This window comes from Mustela nigripes, chromosome 4 (genome assembly GCF_022355385.1).
Source record: "Mustela nigripes isolate SB6536 chromosome 4, MUSNIG.SB6536, whole genome shotgun sequence".
Classification (NCBI taxonomy): Eukaryota; Metazoa; Chordata; class Mammalia; order Carnivora; family Mustelidae; genus Mustela; species Mustela nigripes.
The window spans coordinates 44,159,571-44,185,082 of record NC_081560.1 but is presented as its reverse complement, the minus strand read 5'-3'; the positions used below and the strand labels follow the sequence as shown (position 1 = coordinate 44,185,082).

The 25,512-nt window shown below is 43.4% G+C and overlaps 1 protein-coding gene across 6 annotated transcripts in view; it reads right to left on the bottom strand.

Annotated features, from left to right (window-relative positions):
- Positions 1-5,456, bottom strand: part of PDE1C (phosphodiesterase 1C) — a 502,891-nt gene extending 497,435 nt beyond the window's left edge. For all 6 annotated transcript variants that reach the window (XM_059396607.1, XM_059396608.1, XM_059396610.1 and 3 more), the window contains exon 1: positions 5,312-5,456. In XM_059396607.1, coding sequence (XP_059252590.1) covers positions 5,312-5,396 — 85 coding nt within the window. In that variant the 5' untranslated portion in view covers positions 5,397-5,456. The remainder of the gene's footprint in view (positions 1-5,311) is intronic.
- Positions 5,457-25,512: the final 20,056 nt, after the last annotated feature.

Here is a 25,512-nt window from a genome sequence, read left to right as displayed (position 1 = left end):
CCACAGCTGAAGCCTTCTCCCTGCCAGTCTGAACCAGAAGTCGATGCCTCCCCTTAGAGCAAAAATGTCCATTCAACAGAGAGTTTTGTCAGTAGCCCTCCAAATTTTATTCTTTTTTTTTAAGCCCTCCAAATTTTATTCTTTTTTTTCTTTTTATTCATTTACTTGACACACAGAGAGAGAAATTACAAGTAGGCAGAGAGGCAGGCAGAGAGAGAGGGGGAAGCAGGCTCTCTACCAAGCCAATAGCCCGATGCAGGACTCCACCCCAGGACACCAAGACCATGACCCAAGCGGAAGGCAGAGGCCCAACCCACTGAGCCACCCAGGTGCCCCAAATTTTATTCTTGACCTTATCACAGGGTGGGTCACATTTCCCCTCCTACAGAACTCCTAAGACCTCCACTGTCCTCATCAGCTTCCCCTAGTAAGAATCTTTTGAGTTGCCACTACATAACATGAATTCTTTTAGTAAAGTCCCTTGACCTAGAAATTCCGCATTTATTAATTTAGACTAGAATAGGAGGTGGTTCCAAAGACAATGTCAGACACTTTTGAAAAGAAACAATCTGGGAGCCACCAGGATCTCATCAAGAATCTTCTCTCACATGGTGAGAGGGGGGCTGTCTACCTACTCCACCCTGCAGAAACCATGTGACTAGTTGGTGTAGGGGCCAAGGCAGAGCACCCCCAAAATGAGCTACTTTTGCATGCAGATTATTTTGAGCTGAAAACAATCAAGGCCCAAAAGACTTAGAAAGAAACTTTGGCCTTCCCCCAAATAAAAGAATTTAGAGGACCTGCTCCAGGAAGAGAGCCAGAGATAACTACAGTATTATATCAACTAGGGATGATAGACAGGGAGGAACTTAGCAAAGTCTGTTTGTTAAAATTCCTCTCTATGCCCCATTGTTTCTGAATGGCCCAGCAAACATCTGTTTGTAAAAATGTTTACTCTTTCCCATCTTCTTGTGAATTGCTTTCCTTCCCTTTGAAGTTTCAGACCCTACCTCCTTCTCCTCAGTTCAGGATGACATATATATCTCATTTTGTCTGACTGTCTTTGGAATCTCATGTCTGTATGGATTCCCAGTATGTACATAATTAAATTTTATTTTCTTCTGTTCATCTGTCTCATGTCAGTTTGATTCTTAGTTCAGCTAGAAGAATCTTAAATGGTAGAGAAAAATTTTTTCTCCCTAACACTGGCAACCATGAGCGTGGACTACAAGATATCTGTATGTTTCAAAGCAAGTCTTAACTGCCACATGCTGATGTTGCAGGAATATGAGTCATCCTATCTGAAAAAAATATTTGTAATATACATGATCACTCACAAGTTATGTGTGTATATATATACATACACACACACACACACACACACACACACACAGAGGAAGTAGGGAGAAAGGCCCTTGAATATGTGGAGGTTAGAGGTTATCAATGTACCACACAACTAAAAATCCACATATAACTTAGATTCCCTAAAAACTTAACTAGTAATATCCTACTGTTGACTGAAAGCTTTACTGATAGGATAAACAGTTGATTAACTTACATTTTGTATGTTATATGTACAACATAATATAGTCTTACAATAAAGTAAGCTAGAGAAAAGAAAATGTTATCAGAAAAATCATAAGGAAGAGAAAATATATTTTACAGTACTGAACTCTATTTACTGGGAAAAAAAATCCATGTATAAGTAGACTAGTGCAGTTCAAAACTATGTTGTTCAAGGGTCACCTGGATATGTATATAGGTGTATATATACACACACAGAGACACATACGTATGCATTGGGGCACCTGGATGGCTAGTCAGTAATGTGTCTGACTCTTGATCTCAGCTCAGGTCTTGATCTCAGGGTCATGAGTTCAATCCCCATCTTGGGCTCCATGCCCAGCCAACTTAAAAGAAAAAATGACATGTGCATGTATAATGTATATTACTGATATATATTAATTATATAATTATGTGATTGATTGATATACAGTAATTGTATGTTATATCATTAATATACAGCATTATACTTACATATTATCTATCATTAATATATTAATTATATGTATAATTAACATGTATTATACACTATAAATTAAAAGTACCCGCAAATTAAAATGAATGATAAATAACTCAGAAGAAAAACATATAGACAAAGGAAATAAAAATACAATTTTACAAAAGAAATGAAATAACATGGAATTGAGATACTTCTGTCCAACTCTCAAACCAGCAACTTCTTTTGAAATTATAAGTATCTGGTACTCATGAGAGTCTATGAGCAGCTTGATAAACTGCTGGTAGGAGTGTAAGTAGGTATTTCCAGAGGTTAGTTGAGCAATAAATGTATTTTTTTAAATCCCTAAAAATATACATAGTCTTGGACCAAGCAATTATACTTCTAGAAATGTATTCTCAAAAGTATTTATGGATGTTCTCTAAGATTTAGTCCTTTTTTATTATTATGAAAAATGAAAAAAATCAAGACACCAAATATAACCAACAATAGGAGATTGATTAAACAAATGCTTTACATATAACATGAAGCAAAGCTAATAAGATGTTAAATAGATTACCAAATATTACCATTGCATTTTGTTTTAAAAAGTATATATACCAAAAAGTACTAGGAGTATATAAAGATACATTAATAATTTTCAGCATTGGCTGATAAAATCACAAGTGATTTTCTTCTTCCTTTTTGATTATCTGTGTTTTCTCAAATGTCTATATTGGCCTAAAAGTTCTAAAATATCTCTAAAGTCACATACAAGTTTCTACTTAGTAAAAAGTCATATATGGACCGATCACATCACTTCAAGAGTACGAATTCCTTGAATACCAGGTTCTAAGTCTGATTTATCTTCATCAACTACCCCCATGATATTAACTTAGGGCCTTGAATAAAGACAATTGCCACTTACTGAAGGAGCACCATGTGCCAGGTGTTGTGCTAAATTTTATCTTTTAATATAGTAAAATTCAGGGGTGCCCGGATGGCTCAGTGGGTTAAAGCCTCTGCCTTCAGTTCCGGTCATGATCCCATCATGTGGGATGGAGCCCCACATCAGGCTCTCTGCTCAGCAGGGAGCCTGCTTCCTCCTCTCTCTCTGCCTGCCTCTCTGCCTACTTGTGATCTCTGTCAAATAAATAAAAATCTTTAAAATGTGTATATATATATATATATATATATAGTAAAATTCAGTAAGCACTTTTCGAAAGAAGGAGGGAAGGGGGACAGATGGAAAGGAATAACTGAATAAATGTTCAAAGATCTGAAATAAGTTGGCAGCTCTCTCACCAGGAAGTGACCAGCTCACTTTTGAGGTCCCTTATAACTTGCAGGCCATACCAATGTGCCAAATCATTTCTCCTAGTGAAGACCGGAGTAAAAGGACGGAAGGGGTTAGGAGGAGAAGGACCACACTAGAAACCTGGGTTTTAGAAGCCACACGTTTTAGAAGATCTCAGAGGGAACTACCAAGTAAAGCTTTAAAAATCACTTTTAGAAGGTTTCTTACCAGATTCAAGAAAACTAACATTAACATGACAATGACCTGTTAATGAATCCCTTTGTCCCTGGCAAGGTTAAATTCATTTTCACAAAAACTCCCAAGCAGTCACCATCACCATTAGAGGATGAAAGATAAATTAGACATAGTTTCATAGGCACCTAAATAAGTAACTCAGGTCAGAGTGTGAGCTCTCACAAAGAACAATGAGGCCAAGGGGGTGCCGAGGGGCAACTTCTTTCTGATGGGGAAGGACAGGACCGGAGGTGGCCAGTGAGAGACAGGAGAGATGAGATTTCTCAAAGCAGAGTTAGGGAAATGGCATTCCTGGCTGAACAGAGCAAAGGCTCTGAGGGCTGGGATCTGGTTAAAGGCAAGTAATGATGAGTGTGGGGAAGATAGGCATTTGAAGTGACAGTTGAGGCAGGAAACCCTAGCTCAAGCCAGAATGGGGAGCCTTGGGAAGCAGGCTAAGGAGTTCAGAGTTAATTCTGAAAGGAACGTGTTCAGTCCATGGCCCAGAAATCTTGGGCCACTTCATTAAAAAGAACAAAGTATTCAAAAAATGAGCTCCTCTCCATGGGTACCTTCTTGCCCCTGGCAATTTCCTGCTGCTATGGCAAGCAGAGGCAGCCCACCAAAAAGCAAATTAACATACCACCTGATTTTCAAAGGTTTTGGGGTTGAGTTCAGATTTAAAGCCATAGTGAGCAGAGCATACCCAGAAGTAGAAATGCTGGAGTAGCTCCTTGGCACCTGGCTTTGCCCTGTTTCTCCAAACTCTGACCTCCAGAAAGGAAGCCTCCCTGGTTTTGTCCACCTCCTGGGAAGATGAGGGGCCAATCTCTGGCCAGTTCTTTCAAAACAGTGCAGAGCATGGGACCAGTAGTGAAAGCATCCAGAACTGTACTCTTGAAATTCAGCCTCCACAGGGTCAGCCCCGCTAGTCCCGCTACCTCTAATAGCCCTTCTGGTACTCCTCTTGGTAACAGGTTTCAGAAGCGAAGAAAACAGAGAGCCACGGCGAGTCCAGAGGACAGGGGACCCCTTTTGCTCAAACATTTCAGTAACATGATCCATCCCTCCCTGCCTGGATTCCGTGCCTGTCTGACTGGTTCTCTCTTCCCCTCTCCCTCTCCCTCCCTTCTTACATACATCCCAACTTTCCTCCCCTGCCTTTCTCTGTGCCCCTTTCTCCTCTAAACTTTTGTAAAAAACCGTCCTTCAGGGTGTCTCTGACTCTGTCTCTGTGTATCTGTCTCTTTCAGCTTCTGCGTCTCTTGTTTCTGTCACTATCCCCACCTCTCTGTCATTCTATTAGTCTCTGTCTCTGTTTCTGACCTGATATCTAGGTGTTTCCACAATGTCTCTGTGTATCTGTCTCAGTTTCTACGGTGTCCACGTCTTTCTGTCGCTCTCTGACTTCCCTCTTTTAGTATTTCTAGATCCATCTCTCCCTTTCTCTGCCTCCATCCCTGTCTCTATCTCTCCTCTCTGATTTACGTTGCTAAAGTCGCAGCAAGGAAATGGAGCTGTTCAGAAAGGGGTAACCCTGAAAACCAGCTCCAGCAGGCTGCCGGGTCAGAGCGGTGGGAGCGGCACCGCGGGGACAGCCCCGGGCGCGGCGACCCCCCACTCACGCGGCTCCCTGACCCTGTCACCGCTCCCCGGGGCTCCCCTCGCGAGAGCCCCGGGGCCCCGCGGGACCCCTGACCACCTCCCGCCCCCACTTAGGAAGGACCCTCGCAGCCAGGGGAAAGGAACCAGGAGTCGGACAGAGGGTACGAAGTTCTCACCGATGGTGAAGCTGTAGCCATCGATGCTGAAAGTAGCGCTCCGGCATTTTTTGAAGCCCTCTTTCCTGTTGCTGGCGTCCGTCATGGCTCGGCCGGCGGCGTCCCGGGGTTCCCCGCGGCGCAGCGCGCAACCCCGCGCCCTCGCCCCGCGCTCGGCGATGTCCCCTCCCCCGGCCGCGCTGCGCACGGTCCCCGCAGCCCCGCCGCCTGCCGCCTGCAAACCCGAAGCGTCGGCTGCGGGCGCTGTGGCTTGCAAGTCCGCCGAGGCTTTAGACACACCGAGCGATCAGCGCGCGGCGCCACTGCCCCATCCCCGGTGCCAAGTTCCAGATAGGGCGCGTGGAGCGCTAGGAAAGGGAGGCGACGCGCGCCCCAGCGTGGGGACGGGGGCTGAGCGGGTGCCGAAATCTCTGTCTTTTCTACCCTACTCTCTGTGAGCGCCGAAGCCAGCGCGCTCGCCTGTTTTCTCTCTCCACTTCGCCTTCCCCTCTCTGGGGGCTGGTGGGGTTTGGGGACTCAAGGGAATGGCTCCGATTTGGCGTCGTGCTTCTTCTAGACGTTTTCTCTGGCAGGCAGCAGAGCTCCCAAACAGCACATCAACAGATGGGAAAGCAAACATCTAAGCCGGTCAGATGCTGCCAAAGTTTACTCCAAACAAGGAAGTCAGGAAAATCGCCACGCCCACTTCCTCCCAGCAGATGTCCCCTCGACTAGCCAGGGGCCCCAGAAGATTACTGCTCAGCAGTCCCTCACTAGAGCTGATTATCAAAGCAACCCATATTTGTAGCCACGTGCTTTCACACAGAGGCTCGAATGTATTCGATTTACAACCGTGTTCTAGCCCATTCCTCAGGGCACGTCCCAGCTCTCTCCAGTATGGCTTTGCCAAATAATTGACTCCTGGTATTTAGGGAGGTAAGAGATTTTACCGGTCCTACAGCTAATCCTCTTGTTACAGATGAGGAAACTGAGCCTCAGAGAGGCTTGATTAAGGTCCTACAGATAGAAAGTGGCAGCGGTTAGACATAGTATCACTTTCTGACACCGATCCCTGGCCCTTCCAGTACCCGAAATGACCAGCTAACAGTTACTGAGGATTTAGAGTTGCACTGTTCTATGTCAGGGACTAGGCAGCTCACATGAATAGACCAGAGCCCAGTCCCTCGGTGGAGTCCACCCAGTGTCACATGTAGAATGACAGTGCTATGCTCAAACTATTGGGAGACTACAATTAATTTAACTTCATTTGCTGTGATGGGATTTGACACAATTAATAAACACTTATCAGTCAGAGAGGCAATCAAGTATATTTTGAGAGTCAATCAGGTTTATTCCTAATTGGTTCCAGTTGATTGGTTCCAGTTGAGTTGAGGCAGCAGTGGGTCCACATGTCTTTAGAACCTAATTAAAATTAGAAACCCTCTCCAAAAAAAGGCACATATACACACATGTGCAGTGTTCTACACACAATTTCAGGAGACTCATAAAACCCTCGAGCCCCCAGGTTAATGAATGTCTCAGGGAACTGAATCTCTTTCAATTAACCATATACTTTCAGAGACATAGGTGTTTCTTTCTTTATGTCAGATGTCTTGGAACTTCAGTTATAAATTATCTCAGGAAAGACCTAGACACCTAGACCCACACTCATATTGATAGTATCCTTAGATCAATAGCAAGATTAATTGTTCCACAAGGCAACAGGTGACAAGGACCTCATGTCACACATAATGACACATTTCTGCTTGGAAGCCAGGGGTTGCTTTGACTCTAAGATACTCCTTGAGACCGCAAGTGGTTACAACATGAAAGCATCAAAAGGGCTCTACAGACAGACAGACAGACTTGGGTCTGAAATCTGATTCCACCATTTACCAGCTATGCGACCATGAGAAAGATGCCAGACCTTCATGAGTCTTGCTTTCCTCATCTTATCATGAGGATTAAGTGAGAGGATGAAACCCAGACATACAGTGGACATTCGGTTACTACAATTGCCAGGTGGCTCCCGACTTTCATTATGTAGACACTGGAAAATTCTTCTCCATGACAACAATATATTTTAGTTATTGCTATTACCATTAATTTTGTAAATAAGGAAAATTTTACATATAACATTTTTATGTATATTACCTAAAATATTAGGTATATTTTTAAATTAAGTAATGAAAAGGAGTTTCCAATAGTTCCCATTCCCCTGTATTTCTCCCAGTTTCCCAAACCTGTCACTGTAAATCCTGGAGTGAGGAGCCTGAAAGCCCTGTGTGATAGTCTCCTACAGTAAATTATCAAGAAAAAAGAAAACCCTAATGCAATGGAAATTTTTCTTGAGTGAGTGAAATTAAAACTTGATATTTAATCACTCTTAGCAGAAAAGCTTTTTGAAATACAATCTATAAAAATAATAACAACGTGATCATTTATCTGTCCCCTAAAGACTGGTAAAAATAACTTGCCTGAACAATTAGGACTGTCTTTAAACTGCTTCTCCCCAGAATCATTACCTCTCTCCCTGATTTTAGAGATTGCACACCTACAGAACCACTAAACGCATTGCTTCAAGTGCAAAGTCTCAAAGCAGCCTTCTCTGTGTGGAGCTCTCACACCAAACCAAGTGAAGTCGAGTGCTCACATTACATAAGCCAAGAAAGAAGGAGCTTGAGACTAAGATCAAAGGAAGCATTGCTTTCACCTGCTTGCTCAGAAATGCTCAGTCAAGAATGCTTATGAGGTAAGAAAACTAAACCAAACAGCTAAACAGATGTATGGATGCTGCAACCTTTGTCAGAGCAGGGGTTGACCGACTAAGGCCACCACGACAAATCCAACCTGTCACCTGTTGTGTGGTCTTCATGTGAGGAATGGCTCTCACATTTTTAAGTGAGCGAAAAAAATTCAAAAGAAGACCAAGTCTTCCGACATGTTAAAACTATATGAAGTTCAAATTTCAGTGTTAGAACATTGACACACTCCTTTACTTACATATTGTCTATGGCTTGCTTTTAAAACAAAAGGCAGAGTTGAGTAGTTGTGCCCAAGACTGCAAAACCAAAAATATTTACTATCTGACCCTTTACAGAAAATGTTTGCTCTTAGATTACAGTAAATATCCTACACCTGTCTGGACTTGGATAACTTCTAGTTTTATTACATTTATTTTAAAATAAATTGAGGGGAGACACCTGGGTGGCTCAATCGGGTAAGTGTCTACCTTAGGCTCAGGTCATGATCTCAGGATCCTGGGACGGAGCCCCACATGGGGCTCCCTGCTCAGCAGCAAGTCTGCTTGTCTCTCTCCCTCTATCTCTCCCCTTGCTTGTGCACATACACACTCTTTCTTAAATAAAATAAAATTTAAATCTAAAATAAAATAAGTTTGGAAAGGAAGTATCTTTTTTTTTTTTACTACTAGAGTGGATTCTAACAAGGAAGGTACAGCAACAAATGTGTCATGAGGGAAGGAAGGAAAAAACAATATACACATTCATAGCTTGATCCAGTATTTGGCCAATATTAATTATATTAAGATGAATCTCTCCCAAGGGGTAATGCATGACCCTACTTCATCTTAATAACTCAGTACCTAAATCAGCTCGTGGCTCATGGATGAAATCATGTCCTTCCAAATCTAACAACTACATACAAAATAGTAAAAATCTGGCAGGATACCCCTTTGACACAGGTACTACTCTCATGTCCTTGGAAACTCACTTTGTAGGGGTTTTTATGAGAAAGAGTGCCAATATCATGTATTTATTGTTCGTTGGTCAAAATGTCTAGAAAAAGATGAGACACTATATGTAGCATTTGTTATCAAAAAGTCAGCTTTCCAAGAAAATAACTTTGTATCTGTCATACCAAAGAAAAGACAGCTCTTCAACATTTTGTTAATACATTTCAACCATTCTCAGGTAGGAAGCTGTCTCACCATTTGGAATTCTCCCAACAGCCAATGGTCGAAGAATTGTAAACCCAAGTTGCCCAATTAAGAGCATTGTTCATACCCCTCATGAACTCCCACTGAGCTGTCTGAAAGCTATTCCAAATTCTGGGAAAGGCCCCCTCGCCTTCACATGATCACAGAAACGGCTGCAGGCAATGAAGTTTCTGAACTGCAACCCTGCTCCTCGGGCTGTAATTGGTAAGACCTTGATGGAACTAATGAGTATATTTGCTGGAAACAGGAATTATGAGAGGAGAAAAAGAAAGTTCCAGCACATTCCAAGAGTGCCTGTGTGGCTCAGCCAGTTAAGTATCTGACTCTTCATTCTGGGTCAGGTCATGATCTCAGGATTGTGGGAATGACACAGGGCCCTTATCCCTCTCTTTCCCCTCTGCCCCTCCCCACACAGATGTGCCCACAAGAACTCTCTCTCTCTCTCTCTCTCTCTCTCAAATAAATAAATAAAATCTTTAAAGAAGGAAAGAAGGGAGGGAGAGAGGAAGGAAGGAAGGAAGGAAGGTAGGTGGGTGGTTAGTTTCAGAAGACCTGAAACTCGAGACCCATTCCAGCCAGTATCTGAAAATCAGCCCCCCCTAAGTTCCATAAAATACCCTAATACCTTATACTATATTCCCTTTTTGTGAATGACCCAGCATAAGGGAGTTTTCCTTGCTTGCAAGTAGGAGTTCTCACTAGTCCACCAAACATACTTCCTTCAAAGCAGAACACAGAGGAAGAAGAAATAAACAGAGAAAAGGAAGAATCAATCAATCATTATTGAATGCCAACTATGTTAGGCATTATGCTAACCAAGAAGTGGTCCCTGGCTTTGAGGACTTTACGTGAAAAATAAGCCCCAGACGGTCTCTGGAACAGAGCATCCGAATGCGGAAGCAGTCTCACAAAGTCTGCGTGTAGGCAAGTCCTCTTCAGCTGTCACTAACACCCCTCCCGGTTTCGTTTTGCTTCTACCCTATTGCTTCCCTAGGGCCCAGGCTTAAACAGGGAGAAAAAAAGGAAAGTGCCTACACCTTTGAGGGTCCAAGAAAGGTGCTGGAAAGAAGGCCCTGATGGAGATTACAGAATTCTATTTGCACAACAAGGCAATTTTGCTTTGTGATAGGGACAACCTCCGGTCTACTCTTTTTACTACGTTCATATGTTATTAGTGCAGTTGTGAAAGTGACTATTTTTCAATAACTGCCTTCAGTGTCTCAAAAATTTCTTCAGTGGCAAAAAGTATTAAGTAGCAAATTAGAGTAAATTCAATTTCTTTTTTGCACTGAGAATTTCAGAAGACCTTTCCAATAGCCTTTGTAGTCTGGAGATTGTGAGAATGGTAGTGACAAAAAAGACTGCCTTGAATTTATTTTACATAATCCAGAATATGAGCCTGGAATATTCTTTCCCCTCAGACCACTTGGTTTGCCTAGAGACCTCCTCCTCAACCTTCAAGTCTCACTGATGTCCTAGGTCCTCCAACAAGCATTTCCTGCCTGTCCTTCCTGGAGGGAGGTGGTCACTCCAGGAGTGGCCGGTCCCAGGAGCCTCCCAGGACCCCATTCTGCATGTCTGTCCTAGAACCATCACACTGCACTCATACTGCTTTTCTGTATGCTGGTCATCCTGTGAGGATACAAGCTGCTGGTACCAGGGTTGGATCTTCCTTCCCAGGCCCAGCACAGTGCCTGGTCCAGAGTAGGTCCTCACTAGATTTAATGAATTAAAGATTGAACACAGATGTAATACGCAATGCTGCATGCCAAGAGGTGACATGAAGGAGGTAAGAGACTCATTCTCAGGCATTCCCTCCCTCTGCCATTCCTCTATCTTCCTCTATGATGAGATTCGGAGCCAGTTCAAAACACAGCTCCATAATGAACAGATTAGCAACACTTAAAATTAATAATCTAAAGCAAAAATCTCCTCTACTTGCTGACTGTGTGACCTTGAACAAATTGCTTAGCCACACTGAGTCTGTAAAATGGAGACATAACACTTATCTCATAGGGAATAGGTGATTTATAATATGATAATTTATGTTAAAAACTTACTCTGAGGATCACCTGGGTGGCTCAGTCCATTAAACATGCAACTCTTGATTTTGGCTCAGGTCATGAACTCGGAGCCCTGAGACTGAGTCACAGCCTAGAGCTTTACACTATGCAAGGGATTCTGCTTAAGAGTCTCCCTCTCTCCCTCTCCCTCTGCCCCTCCTGCACTCTTTCTCTCTCTCTCCAAAATAAATAAATAAATCTTTTAAAAAAAATACTTACCCTGAACCTGAGTCATGGTAAACTTTCAGTAAAATTTTTTTAACATGATCATCATCATTAAGACACTAAATCCCTTCTGTGCTTGTTTTTTACATATAGTGTTTGAGATAATCCATACTTGGAGGCAAGAGAAACAAGGCTTAGGGTCCTCTCACCCCTGGGTCCAAGCTCCAGAGAATCAGTCACCCCAGGAGCAATGCAGCCATAGGTTCCAGGCCTCTATCACTCGGCTGAGCTGCAGACACTCGCAGGGCTCCTCAGAGCTAGAGTCCGGAGCTTAGACAAGGCATGGTTCAGACAGCACCTGAGGAGATGCTCAGTTCCTCTCCACCCATGCACACACGCGAGCGTCCAGTGGCCTCCCTTTCCACAACACTTCCATCATCTGCACATTAGCACACCTGGGCATTTAGTAGACGTGCTGTGGCCCCCTTCTCCTAGGTCTCCTGGCAGCATTAACTCAGTGGACCACAGCTGCCTCCTGAAGATGTCTTCTTGTTCCTGGGCATCCAGGACACAGCTTGCTCCTGATTTGTTTCCCAGCTTTCTGGCTAATTCGTTTACTGTCATGTGACCAGGAAGCCCCTCAACCTGGAAGCTCTTACCTCCTCACACTGTTCCTTCTCTGGCTGAACAATCCTCTTCACTCTGGAGAGCTCCATTAATGGCTCTCCAGTATCTTTTTCCAGCTGCTGGAAAGAGATGCCTTGTGGCTCAGGAAAGTGATTGCCCACACCCTTAAAAGCATAATATTTTACCAGCAGCCACTATGCCCCACGGTCCACAGTGGCCACTGACTCCATGCTGTTTTGTGTCTACACAAAGCCCGGCTCATAGACATGAAGCTCCATCAGTCCCCAGGACAGATGAACATGGCTCATGACAGCTATGGAATGGGGCCAAAATCTGGTCCCCTGACCAGAGCACCCAGACCCAGTAGAACTCAAAGATACCCTGGAAAACCCATGGGCTAACCTTCTATATCTCTGCCGGAAAAAGAGTTATAGATATCTTGGGCAATGGTGTGTTTGAGCCATAGTTACTTCTGGCTGCAACTACCTCTGCCCTTTATCTAGTGTGCTATAAGATTACTCCGTACCCACTGCCACTGCCCAACAAAGGCAAAACACAGACACTTCAATGCCACTTAAAACAGTGGTTCTTCATGCCAATAGCATGCTGAAATCATCTTGGAACTAGAAATCATACAAACACCAAGATTCACCAAAACAGATTCTGATTCACTGGTCTTGAATGGGAAGTCTAAGCACTGGTATTTTTTAAAAGCTCACAGGATGATTCTAGTGAGAAGCCAGGGATAAAAACCACTACTGGTTTACAATATTTATCCGAAACATTCCTGGTCTATTTCCAACCTATTTCCATCATGATGTTTCCATCTGGCGTCCGACTCCAACCTGTTTCCATCATGATGGTTCCATCTGGCTCCTGACTCAAGGCCATGTCTTCCATTGCAAACCCCACCTGTATTTGGGTTTCCTTCTTGATTCTTCACTTTCTCTCAAGGGCTTCACTTAGATACACCCTATCAACTCTTCTCATTTCAGACTTCCTTGAGAGGTTTCTGACATTCTGTTGCTTCTTGGAGGCCCATAGGGAAAATAATAATAATAGTAATAATATGACTATTATAAATATTTATATATGTATATATATGTGTGTATATATATATATATATATATATATATATATATATAGTGCCTATAGTGCCTACTATGTGCCACATCCTGAATTAGTTTGCATAGCTAACCTCTATAACAAATACCCAAAGTCTCAGTGGCCTGGCACCATAATAAAGATTCATTTCTTTCTCATTACAAAGCCCAACAGTGAGTAGGGAAGGTGTGTAACTATGGACTGATTCAGGGGCCCAGACTCCTTCCACTGGGTCACTCCACTGACCCCCAAGTCCCCAGGGTCCTCCAATGGATGCCCCACATCTAGCTGACAGATGAAGGGAGAGAAAAAGATGGAAAACCATGAAGAAGAATTTTAGGGACTAGGCCTAAAAGAAACACATATCCCTTCCTCCCACGTTCCATTAGCCAAATATCAGTCATATGGGCCCACCAACCTGTAAGAGGGTATCTGAGAAATGAAATTAAGAAAGAAAAGAGGGTTTGGTAAACATGAATCCTTTGAAACCCTATCCTTATCACTGGTTTGACCAAATTTGACATCCAAGTCTCCAGGTGCTAACATAGTTTATACCCCTCTGCTAGGGCTGAGGGAAAAAAATCTGCCCCCAAATGAGAGTTATAACATTTCAATCTTAAGACCAGGATCACTTGGGGCATCTGGGTGGCTCAGTGGGTTAAAGCCTCTGCTTTCGGCTCAGGTCATGATCCCAGGGTCCTGGGATCGAGCCCTGCATCAGACTCTCTGCTCAGCGGGGAGCCTGCTTCCCTCTCTCTCTGCCTGCCTCTCTGCCTACTTTTGATCTCTGTCTATCAAATAAATAAATAAAATCTTTCAAGAAAAATAAATAAAGACGAGGCTCACTTGACCAAAGCACCTAAGCCCACCACCACCATATAAATTAAAGTTTTGCCCCAGAAAAAACACCTATTTTTCATGTGTTCTGTTGCTGGTATTATCATTTAGAGAAGGTTTAAAAGTACAAACAGTTCTAATAGTATGTTTCATCTCCGACTTTAGAAAGCAAGCCAAAATTATAATTCATTTAGTAGTTAAAAATGACATGATTCTTGTGACATATGACTTTTTCTTTCTGTAACTAGAAAACCTAAATATATAAAAACAGAAAAATGCCAGTATGTTAAGAGGCAAGAGGAATAACAGAGAGTTGCTGAATGATCCTTAGTAGGCCAGCAAAATTTGCCGCATCAAACATGCTTGATGAGGCTCAGGGGAATAGGGGATTCGAATAAATACAGAGCATCCAAGGTAACAACTTGCACAGCAATAGGTCCCAAATGGACAACCTGTTATAGGTAGAATCTGCTCCCATATGCACTTGGACGTGGATAAGGGAGCACAGTTTCTTAGGGGTCTAACATGACTCAGGCCACCATGCGCCAGGCTCTGTTCTAAGGACTCTCTGCATAGAACTCATTTCAAGACCTCCAATAACAAGAATGTGTTACGGAGTTAAGAGTGTCTCACTGCAGTTCTGAAATCCCTGGAGAAAGTAACTCCTCTCAGTGGCAACCTTGGTAACAGAATTATCAAGAGCGCCAGGAATGCTGGAACCAAAGAAAACAGACAGGCAGCCCAAAAGAGGATTTCCGACACCAAAATGGGTTCACCAGTTTGGATCCAACTATTTTGTACTACAAATACAAAATGACTTATAATAGATTCTCCTCCATCTGTTTTTTACTGGCAGCTAAATTCATCTCGTACTTTCTTCCAGCTTAGTAATTCACCTCCAACGGGATAGCAAACATGTTCTTTGTCACTAGCAAACATGTACCCACACAGATATACACAGCTAGACACACACACACACACACACACACGTACACACACACTCCACTTTTGTGTCTGGATGTGGACCCTGCCGCTGTTAATGATAAGGATGCTGGTGTTTTGGAGAAAATGTGACAGACCAACACAGTTAGAGTAAAGATTAACTACATTAAGAAAAAAGAAAAAAACTGCAAAGTAGGATGCAATATAGTTGCAATTAGGTTAAAAACATACTTTGGAAAGACAGGACGAAAACACACCAAAATGGTACTGATGATTATGTTCTGGTGCTGGGGTCATAGGTAACTTGGTTTCCCAGAGCTGGTGAGCTCAGGCTTGACCTAGTTCATATGTACACAGGCTGGCTGCACCCTTGGTGGTCTCCCACCCAGGAACATCAGTGAAATATAGTTTCTTCTTTGATGTGTCCTCTAAATGTTACACTATGCCCACAATTACAACAACAAAAAAAGAAAAATATACATTTTAAAATCAGTTGCCAGTACAGACGTGGATATCTAAATTAATTCCTGTATTCTCATGTTTAAAACATTTTATAATTTGAAATGTATATTAGAGGTGCCTGGGTGGGTCACTTGATTAAGCATTCAGCTCTTGGTTTTGGCTCAGGTCATGATCTCAGGGTCCTGGGATCAGGCTGCGTGTTGGGCTCTGCACTCAGCAGGGAGTCCACTTGTGGAGTCTTTCTCTCCCTCTTGCCCTTCTTTCTCTCTCTCTCTCAAATAAATAAGTGAATCTTTAAAAATAATAATAAAACATGGGACGCCTGGGTGGCTCAGTTGGTTAAGCAGCTGAGGTCATGATCCCAGCATCCTGGGATCGAGTCCCATATCGGGCTCCTTGCTCCACAGGGAGCCTGCTTCTCCGTCTGACTCTGCCTTCCACTCTGTCTGCCTGTGCTCGCTCTCGCTCGCTCTCTCTGACAAATAAATAAAATCTTTAAAAAAAAAAATAATAATAATAAAACAAAATTTACATTAAACTAAATTATCCTGACCCAGATCAATGACCCATCCCTAAGCTTTATGAGGTCAATGTCTATTTCATTGGCTGATATATTCCAAACACCTAGAACAACATCTAGCACCTAGCAGGCAGTTAATACTGGTTAAATGAATACATGAGTATTTTGGTTCTAACAGTAGCTTCAAGCAGAAATATGGGAATGAACATGTCAGCCTTCTAAGTCAAAGATATGCTCTCCATATGCTCCATGGACCAGGATAAGATGGTCCATCTTTACCACAAGAATTGGTAAAAAAGAATTCATGTTCATTGCCCCAAAACTCCTGGTTCCTCTTTTTAGAAGGTATTTCATTCTTCCATCATACTAGGACCTAATGGAAAAATCCTGCTACCACATCGTCAGTAATGCAACATCTTCTACATTGGTACTTTATAAAATATCAGGCATGTTCACCAAACAAGGCAAGCTGATGCCCAAAGACATAGATTACGCACCTGGATGGTTGAAATTGTAAACTATGATCATGAATTTTAAAAAATTCTTCAAGGGTAGGGAAAGCACAAATCTCTACATTGACAAGACGACTGAAATCTTAGAATCACAGGCAGATTTTTCCAGATGTTGATTATGTTGCTGCTCCCAAAACTCTACAAGAGAATCAGTCTGTATTATCATGAGAAAAGAAAGCAGCTACAGTTGGCAGCAGGTGGGAGTATTAATGATTTATGCTGAGATGCTTTTGTCAGCTATTTAAGTTACCAAAAGGTATTTTTTTCCATTGTGATAAATTCTTGCACATCTATTTGGGAATCCAATTTTTGTACAAAACACCTCTCTAGACAGCAAAGGGCACACCTCTCTAGACAGCAAAGGGCATTTAGAAGAATGGAGATGATTGGATTTCTTCTTTTCCCACGAGTTGCCTCCTGGCTTCGTTAACTCTCTCTCTCCAACTTTGAAGATATCCTGCAAACCACAAAGCATTGTCATTGACACGTAGCCTGCACTGAGCACACAGTTATGGGATCAACTAAGAATGTGTGACAACCAAATTGCCTCTCAAGGAAAACTGAAGGGCACTGGAAATGCAAAAGCATGTGTTGGAAATAATAAGTGGAAAAGGGTGAAAATGAGGTGGTAATTCAGTGATTAAACTGAAAAAAGGAAGAGAAAGCCAATAGGTCCTTCTAGTAGTTGTCTTCATTTTCAGCTCCTATTTGTTGAGGTCACTGTGCCTGACCCTCTTCCGTCCATATCGCCTTGAGCCCTCACAATGATTCCCAGCTCGCACAGGAAGAACCGAGGCCAGCCACAGCAAGGTGGATGTGACATGTGAATGGGGGTGAATCGGACTCCTCTCTCCGGGCCTCCATCCACCATGCGAGGCTGCCTCTCTTCTTCTTCTGAAAGGTGTAAAGTTCCAGACACTCCCATCTGATTGAGGGCCCTTCCACTCATTCTTACTTTTTCAACTTCTTCCTTTTTAACAAAATCCAAAGAACTAACTAAGCAGGGAGGAGACTGGGGCTAGTTAGAGGCCTCTTCCTTTCCCAGCCCCACACCTGGAATACAGAACTGTGTCCCTGAGGTTAGCTGCCCTTGAGGTTTCCATCCCTGGGGGAGGGGGCCTTTACCAACTGCCCAAGCTTCTCCCCCACCCCCAAGGATCATTGGTGGGCGTGGTTCCCTTCTACAGCACTGTCACAGACCCCTAGCACTGACCACCTGCAACTTCCTGCTGCACCAAAATAAAGGAGAAAATCCCAGATGCCATGAAAATGACTTGCCCTCAAATCAGCAGCTGCTTAGAGGACTACAGACCACCATCCCTGATACCCAGATGGACCCCTGAAACCTCTCAACAGGACCTCTCCTGGGAACATGGAAGGGACATCCAGCTGTCTCGAAGAAATAGGAAGGGAAAGAAAAATTGGAAGAAATTTGTATGAGTACCCAGAGGTCCAACATCTAAACCCCACAGTCCACCTTTCCTGGGTCCCTGCCTTCAGGCAGCTCACAATTTACACCTGCTGACCCTCGAGTGCATCGACAAATAGTCCTAGACAGTGCCAAGACAGAGGGAAGTTGGGGGGGGAGGGATGCAGCATGGACACTATTAGTCCAGCCCACAAATTCCCGGAGGAGATAACATTAACACTAGCCTCATTTTTTTTAAAAGATTTTATTTATTTATTTGACGGAGAGAGACCCAGCAAGAGAGGCAACACAAGCATGGGAGAGGGAGAGGGAGAAGCAGGCTTCCTGCTGAGCATGGAGCCCCATACGGGACTCGATCCCAGGACCCTGGGATCATGACCTGAGCCAAAGGCAGCTGGTTATTGGCTGAGCCACCACCCAGGCACCACAATGCTAGTCTCATTTTTTAAATACAGTGATAAAAGGCTATAAACAAAAGTGATAGGATTTATTTTTAGATTCTTAGTGTCATTTTCACCCTAATCATTTTGCCTCATTTTCATCCCACCCATCCTCACAGTCATACAGTAAAACACTGCAAAGAACAGCTCAAGCTCCCATACCAGGGTCCAACTCTGGCCCTGCTCTCACTGGCCATCTGACCTTGGGCTCTGCCTCAGTTTCCTCATGACTGATCACAGTACCTCATCTGGCTGTTGTGAGAATAAGTGACTTAAGACATGAAAGGTGCTTAGAGCAGTGTCCAACCTGTAGGAATGACTCAGGAAGTGTCCGTATCTGATCTTATTGTCACCATTCCCTTGTTTTCTTTTTTATTTTTTTCAAGAGTTTATTTATTTGTCAGAGAGTGAGAGAGAGCATGCACAAGCAGGCAGAGTGGCAGGCAGAGGCAGAGAGAGAAACAGGCTCCTTGCCGAGCAAGGACTCGATCCCAGGACCCTGTGATCATGACATGAGCTGAAGGCAGCGGCTTAACCGACTGAGCCACCCAGGTGTCCCTCCTTGTTTTCAAGCCATACGCATTTCACTGTGTTTTCGCAGGAGTCTCTGACATAGTCATCTGTGAAGAGTGGCAAGTGGTAGGCAAAGGGACAGAGTCAGAAATGAGTATAGACTGCCCTACTGACGAGTAGTGCGATTCTCCCTCCAGGACTTCTGATCGCCCATGTGATTTCCAGCACTTCGCCACACTTCTTCGGTTTACAAACCCTGACCTCTCAGAATAAAGTTCCTTGAAAAGCCTGAACGACTGCAGTGCTCCTTTCACATAAACAAGGAGGGGAATGGCGCCAGGAGACAAGGTGACCTGCACCACTGAACACATCAGAGGACCTTACACCTAGGGTTAACTCGGGGATGCTTGGACTCAGAACCGAGTCTCCTTCTGAATGTGTTGAAATCCTTCCACACTCCAAACTCTCACAGTGTCCCTGTGTCCAGCACTCCCCAAACCACAGCCTCAGGAACTTTGGGAAACAGAGGTTCTTCTTCCCCACACTGGTGCCCCTGGGGACGTGGGCCTCATGGCTGTGCCTCCCACCAGCACCGCTGGGGGCGCCCGTGTGTTGACAAGGCTCCACTCTGCACCCCTCAGGAGGGTCACTTAACAAAAAGGCAACAGGCTTCAGCCATCCAAAAGAACGAAATCTTGCCATTTGCCAAGACATGGATGTAACTAGAATGTATTATCCTAAGTGAAACAAGTCAGAGAAAGACAAATACCAAATTATTTCATTCATATATGGAACTGGGGAAACAAAACAGATGAAAATAGGGAAAGGGAAGGAAAAATAAGGTAAAAACAGAGAGGAAGAGAAATCATAAGAGACTTAACTATAGGAAACAAACTGAGGGCTGCTGGAGGGAGGTCTGCAGGGTGCTGGGGTAGATGGGTGACGGGCATTAAGGAAGGCACTTGTGATGAGCAATGGGCATAGTATGGAAGTGATGAATCACTAAGTTCTACTCCTGAAACCAATAGGGCATTATATGTTAACTAACTTGAATTTAAATATTAAAAAAAAAAAAAAAACAGAAAGGCAGCAGGAACACAAAGTGGGAAAATGCTAAGAGAACAAGTGACTGAGGACCAGGACGACTGAAAGCAATATGCGAGCAGGAGTCTTCTCTGTTCTCTGAAGTGCACCTTCTTGGGCTGCCTGTGGTCTCTTCTCACTGGGTGGAAAGGGCCCTCACTTACCCGGCAGCAGTGACCAGGGAAAGGGGCAGTGAGCCCAGGAATAAAGGCGAAAAATCAAGAGACTGGCTATGAGAATGTTAAAATGGACCACATTTGCCTGGGTATTTTCTCACAAAAACAGTGCAGAGTCCTGCATCCAGGCCTTGGCATGGCCAAGATACCAGCACGAGGCGCTGCCTTGCTCCCTGGGAACAGGAAACGCTTAGAAGTCCCCATTAAGATACAGCCAATCCAGTCAAAGAGCTCAGGACTGAGGTTCAGGACACCTAGATTCAAATCCCAGCTCCGCAACGGCTGAGAAAAGGATTTGTGTCTGAATCTTGGTTGAGCCATCATTTCAGTGGAACTGACTGTACTTTTCCTGCTCCCTTGAGCTTGGCTAGAGCAGAAGGAAGAGCATTTGAAGGATTTTGAATGAAGTCAGGTGCAGCTCTGTGGGGCTTACCTTGCTCTTCTGTACCCTTGAGTTTCTCCGTAGTCTCCCCAGGGCTGTGGCACTCCTCTGCAGATGCTGTACTCCTGGCTTCTGTCAGCCAAGAAAAGAAATATCTCATCAGGCCCCCGGTGATAACCAGAGGAGGACATCCTGGATGCCTCTGCCTGGCCTTTGACTTTGGTTTTTCCTGCACTCCCATGCCTGCTCTCCCCTGGCTGGCCTTCCTCCCTCCCTCTGCCCCTTAACCACTGCTGTTCCCAAGTGTTCTGTTATAGGCTCTGTTGGGTCAGTGGGGAGTGCAGGAGGAACATTAGAAATGACCGCAGGGTCCCGTCTTCCAGCCTCCTCCCCCACCTTTCCTTAACCCTGACTCTCCCACCAAAAGGATGTATGCCCAGGTCACATCTCCATAGGTAACCCCATACCTATGCATGAAACAGATAAAAGACACCCCCCCCCACCAACTCCCTCCCAGTGCGACTTCCCCACTCCCCTTTCCAGAGTCAGAGTCGAGAAACCTCACCTGAGGGTGCCCACCTCCTCCCGGTGCAACTTTCCTGGCTCCCCTTCTCCTGAGCCCTGAAACTTCGGGGGAGAGTGCCTTTAATAAATCTTGCCTTGCACCCATTTCACCTGGTGTCGTGTTTATCTCGCCTATAAAACCTTACAGGCTCCTTTTTCTTTTCTCTCTCCAGGTGATGGCATCTGTGTCCCCCCCCCCCCCCCCCCCCCCCCCCCCCCCCACCCCCCCCCCCCCCGCCCCCGTGCTATTGACTTCTGTCTCTTCAACCAGCACAGGAAGGGACCAAGCCATATGGACAATGGGCAAACCATCAAGAGAAAAGGGACCATCTGGGAAAGTGAACAGCTTCCTTCAGACACCTGGAGAACCCCATGTGGGAAATATTCCTGCATCCTGAGAGCACGGGTCCAGAGAAGTCAGGAATAGAAAACCAGACCAAACTCTGCTGTAGAATGTCATTTGCCATGACCCTGTTGAGTAGTTATAATGACTCCCATTTTTCAAATACCCCCCCAAAAAATAAATAACTAAAAGAAATAAAAAACCTTAGAAAGGTTAAGATGAGAGAGCTCATAAGTGGCAAAGTCAGGATTTGAACACAAGCCTTCAACATGTCTGCTGCACACTCTTCCTCCCCACTGCCAGCCCTGTGGGTTCAAAGTCTGAAAAGTTAAGAAGTCCATTCTAAAGTGAAAATATCCCCGCAGAAATGTTTCTTGATATGGTATTTAATTGCACATATTTTATGATGACTAAAAGTATTTCCCTCAAAAAAAAAAAGTATTTCCCTCAGTTTCATATAGTTTTTATGCTTTCTGAGCATAAATACATAAAACACAATTATACATTTTATTATTCCCAAAACCAAAATGAAGAGGCTAGATAAAAGACCCCCTACAATGCCATAGCCTGGAACACAGAGCAAGTTTCTCTACACGCAGCCCAGCCAACTGGAGGTTGGAAGAGAGAAGACAAGGTGATTTGAGGTCAACTCAATGAATGCCAGTTTCCCAAACAGAATCTTCAACCTACTAATTGATGGGTTATTGACTAACCACACCTTATGTATAGTAATATTTTGTACAGTTCACAGAGGTTTGGGTTTCCCTGAGACCACCCAATGTATAGCATATTTTCAGAATGACAACTGCTTGTGTATTTTGAATTTCAAGTATCATGTGTGTCACAAATATCAAAGACTTTATAAGAATAAAATGGGTTTTTCTTGTCCAATGCACTTTCAGACCAGTCTGCTACTTTTTTCTGTTGTTCTTGGTTAATGGATTTGCTTGCTTAGGAAAAGAGAAGAAAAAGGTGGTCTTGAAGGTACTATGCAAGATATTATCCTAGGAATATTGTCACACTTGTACCTGCCTGCCCCCCAGAAGCTCACACGTGCGAACACGTCCATCCACACTCTTGCACACATTCGTGAAATAAGAGTCTCATCTGCATGTTAATTTTTACATTGTCTGTCAATTTAAATGTGTTCGTGTAACACACTTTCTGGGAGAAAGAGATGACATAAAAAGTAATAAATAAATGAAAAGAAAGAGAGAAGAAAAGAGGAAGAAAGGAAGGAAGGACAGAAAGAAAGAGGAAGGAACAGAAAGGAAGGAAGGGAGGAAGGAGAAAGGAGGGAGGAAGAAAGGGAGGAAAGAAAATGAGAGCAAGGAAAAAAGCATTTCTTAAGCACCTATTACACTCCTCCGGGGCTCTGCCTCATACTGTCAATCTCATTGAAACGCACTCCACCTACAAGGTCATAATCCCTATTTAAAGGAGAGGAAAGTAAGGCTCGAAATCAAAGGTGCACCACTACCAAGTGACAGAGAGTCCTAGTTCAAAGTGAATTCCATCTTGCCCCAGAGGCTATGAATTTTGGAGTGGGGGAGGACTAAGATAAATTTCACAACAGTCCTGATCCCTCTTATACAGCAGTCCTCATCGACTCTTAGCTGAAGAAACGGTTGCCCAACGACAAAAGAATAAAAACCTCAAAGAGTTTTATGTCAACCACAATCAGTGTGCACATCCCCCAAAAGACAAATTAATATCTCTCTCTTATTCTGTGAAGCAGCCTTTCTTTTAACACAATCACAGAGCAGAGCTATGCATTGTTAGCTTGGCTTTGATTTGCCAGAAGACAGCACAGGTGAGTTCCAAAAGGAAAAATAATTCACAAAAAGCAAAGTGACAATGGATGTGGGAGAGGGAAGCAATCTCTAAGTCACCATAAAATTACTTTTGGGTGGCTGTGGAAACATAAGCATATTATGTAAATTTCTCCAGGATGCATAAAGTAGATGCCCCAGAGTTACAGAATGTTCCTGACTTCTTTCTGCTTTCTCAAGTGCATCATTCAATAATTAAAATCTATTATATTCCTAGAGCAAAGCACTTAGTAACACCTCAGCAGACACCAGGGAAGAGAGAAATGGAATTTTGATACCAGGTCTGCTACTAACTTAAGATGAAATCAGCTTAATGCTAATTATTTTTCACATTCAGTTTCTATATTTACCAAATGGCCTAACTTTGTGAGAACAGGTTATGAATGCCTGCTGAATTAACCATTAACCTTCCCTATCTGTCCACATTACCAACATTTCAAGACCCATTTCAAACTGCGTCAGTTGTTCAAATCCCCTTACCCCGGCTCACAAGAATCACTCTCTTCTCTACCTCCATTTACGCTTCTGCTCATATAATTAGCATTTTATATACCTAGTAAATGTATCAGCTATGTACCAGTACCAGACAACCATGTGCCAGACAGACATCTGATGGGTTTTAAAGACAACATGATTACAATAATAGTTGATTTCAGTGAATCCTTACTAAGGGCAAATATTATTTGGGGTACTTGCATGTATATTGCATTATTGAGTCCTTGCTGTCTACAAAGAATGTCCTACTGTTACCCAATTCTGCAGATAAAATAAACTGAGTTAGTTAGTAACTTGATTGGTGTTACTCAGATCATCAGTGATGGAACCGGAATTTGGATCCGACAGCCTAGCTCTAGAGCCCTGGCAATTAATCATTACTCTAAAGCTGCCTCTACAGGTCCATATTCAAGGGACTCACAGTTGAAGTAAAGACAGATGTGGAATCAGAAGATGACACAAAACTGTGATCTGCCTAAGCCCACCTAGGAAGGGTGACCAACAGACTGGGAAAGTGTCGTAGGAATTTGTGAAGAACCACCATTCCAAAATCTGGACTTCTTTCAACATAGATTAGTTTCATCTATTTCTCTCTCTCTCTCTCTCTCTCTCTCTTTCCCTCTCTCTCTTTTCAGAGAGGGAGAGAGAGGAGGGAGGAGGGACAGAGGGAGAGGGAGAATGAGAATCTTCTTTAGGGTCCACACCCAGCGTTGAGCCCAAAGTGGCGCTCAATTTCATAACTCTGTGACTATGACCTGAGCCAAAATCAGGAGTCTGACGCTTAACTGACAGAGCCACCCAGGCACCCCTCAACTATTTTTAAATGTACATAAATGGAATCATACAGCTTCTTCGGCATCTGGTTTCTTCTGCTCAAAATTTTGTTTATCTAGAGGAGAAAACAGGCAGCAACCTCTTTGACCTCAGCCACTGCAACTTCTTGCTAGACACGTCTCCAGAGGCAAGAGAAACAAAAGTAAAAATGAACTATTGGGACCTCATCAAGATAAAAAGCTTCTGCACAGTGAAGGAAACAATCAACAAAACTAAAAGGCAACCAACAAAAAGGGAGAAGATTTTGCAAATGACATAGTGGATAAAGGTCTAGTATCCTTAAAGAACTCATCAAAATCAACACCGAAAAAATAAATAATCCAGTTAAGAAATGGGCAGAAGACATGAACAGACACTTCTCCAAAGAAGACATACAAATGGCCAACAGACACATGAAAAAATGCTCAACATCATTCATCATCAGAGAAATACAAATCAAAACCACAGTGAGATACCATCTCACACCTGTCAGAATGGCTAAAGTTAAAAGTTCAGAAAACAAGAGTGGTTGGCAAGGATGTAGAGAAAGGGGAACCCTCTTACGCTGTTGGTGGGAATGCAAACTGGTACAGCCACTCTGGAAAACAGTATGGAGGCTCCACAAAAAGTTAATAATCGAACTACCCTAGTACCCAGCAATTGCACCACTAGGTATTTACCCAAAGTATATAAAAATACCGATTCGAAGGGGTACATGCACCCCTGTGTTCACAGCAGCACTATCAACAATAACCAAATTATGGAAAGAGCCCAAATGTCCATCAAGTGATGAATGGATAAAGAAGATACAGGGTGTGTGGGTGTGTGGGTGTGTGTGTACATTATATAATGGAATATTACTCACCCATTAAAAAGAATGAGATCTTGTCATTTGTGACAATGTGGACAAAACTACAGTAAGCTATGCTAAGCAAAATAATCCAATCAGAGAAAGAAAAATA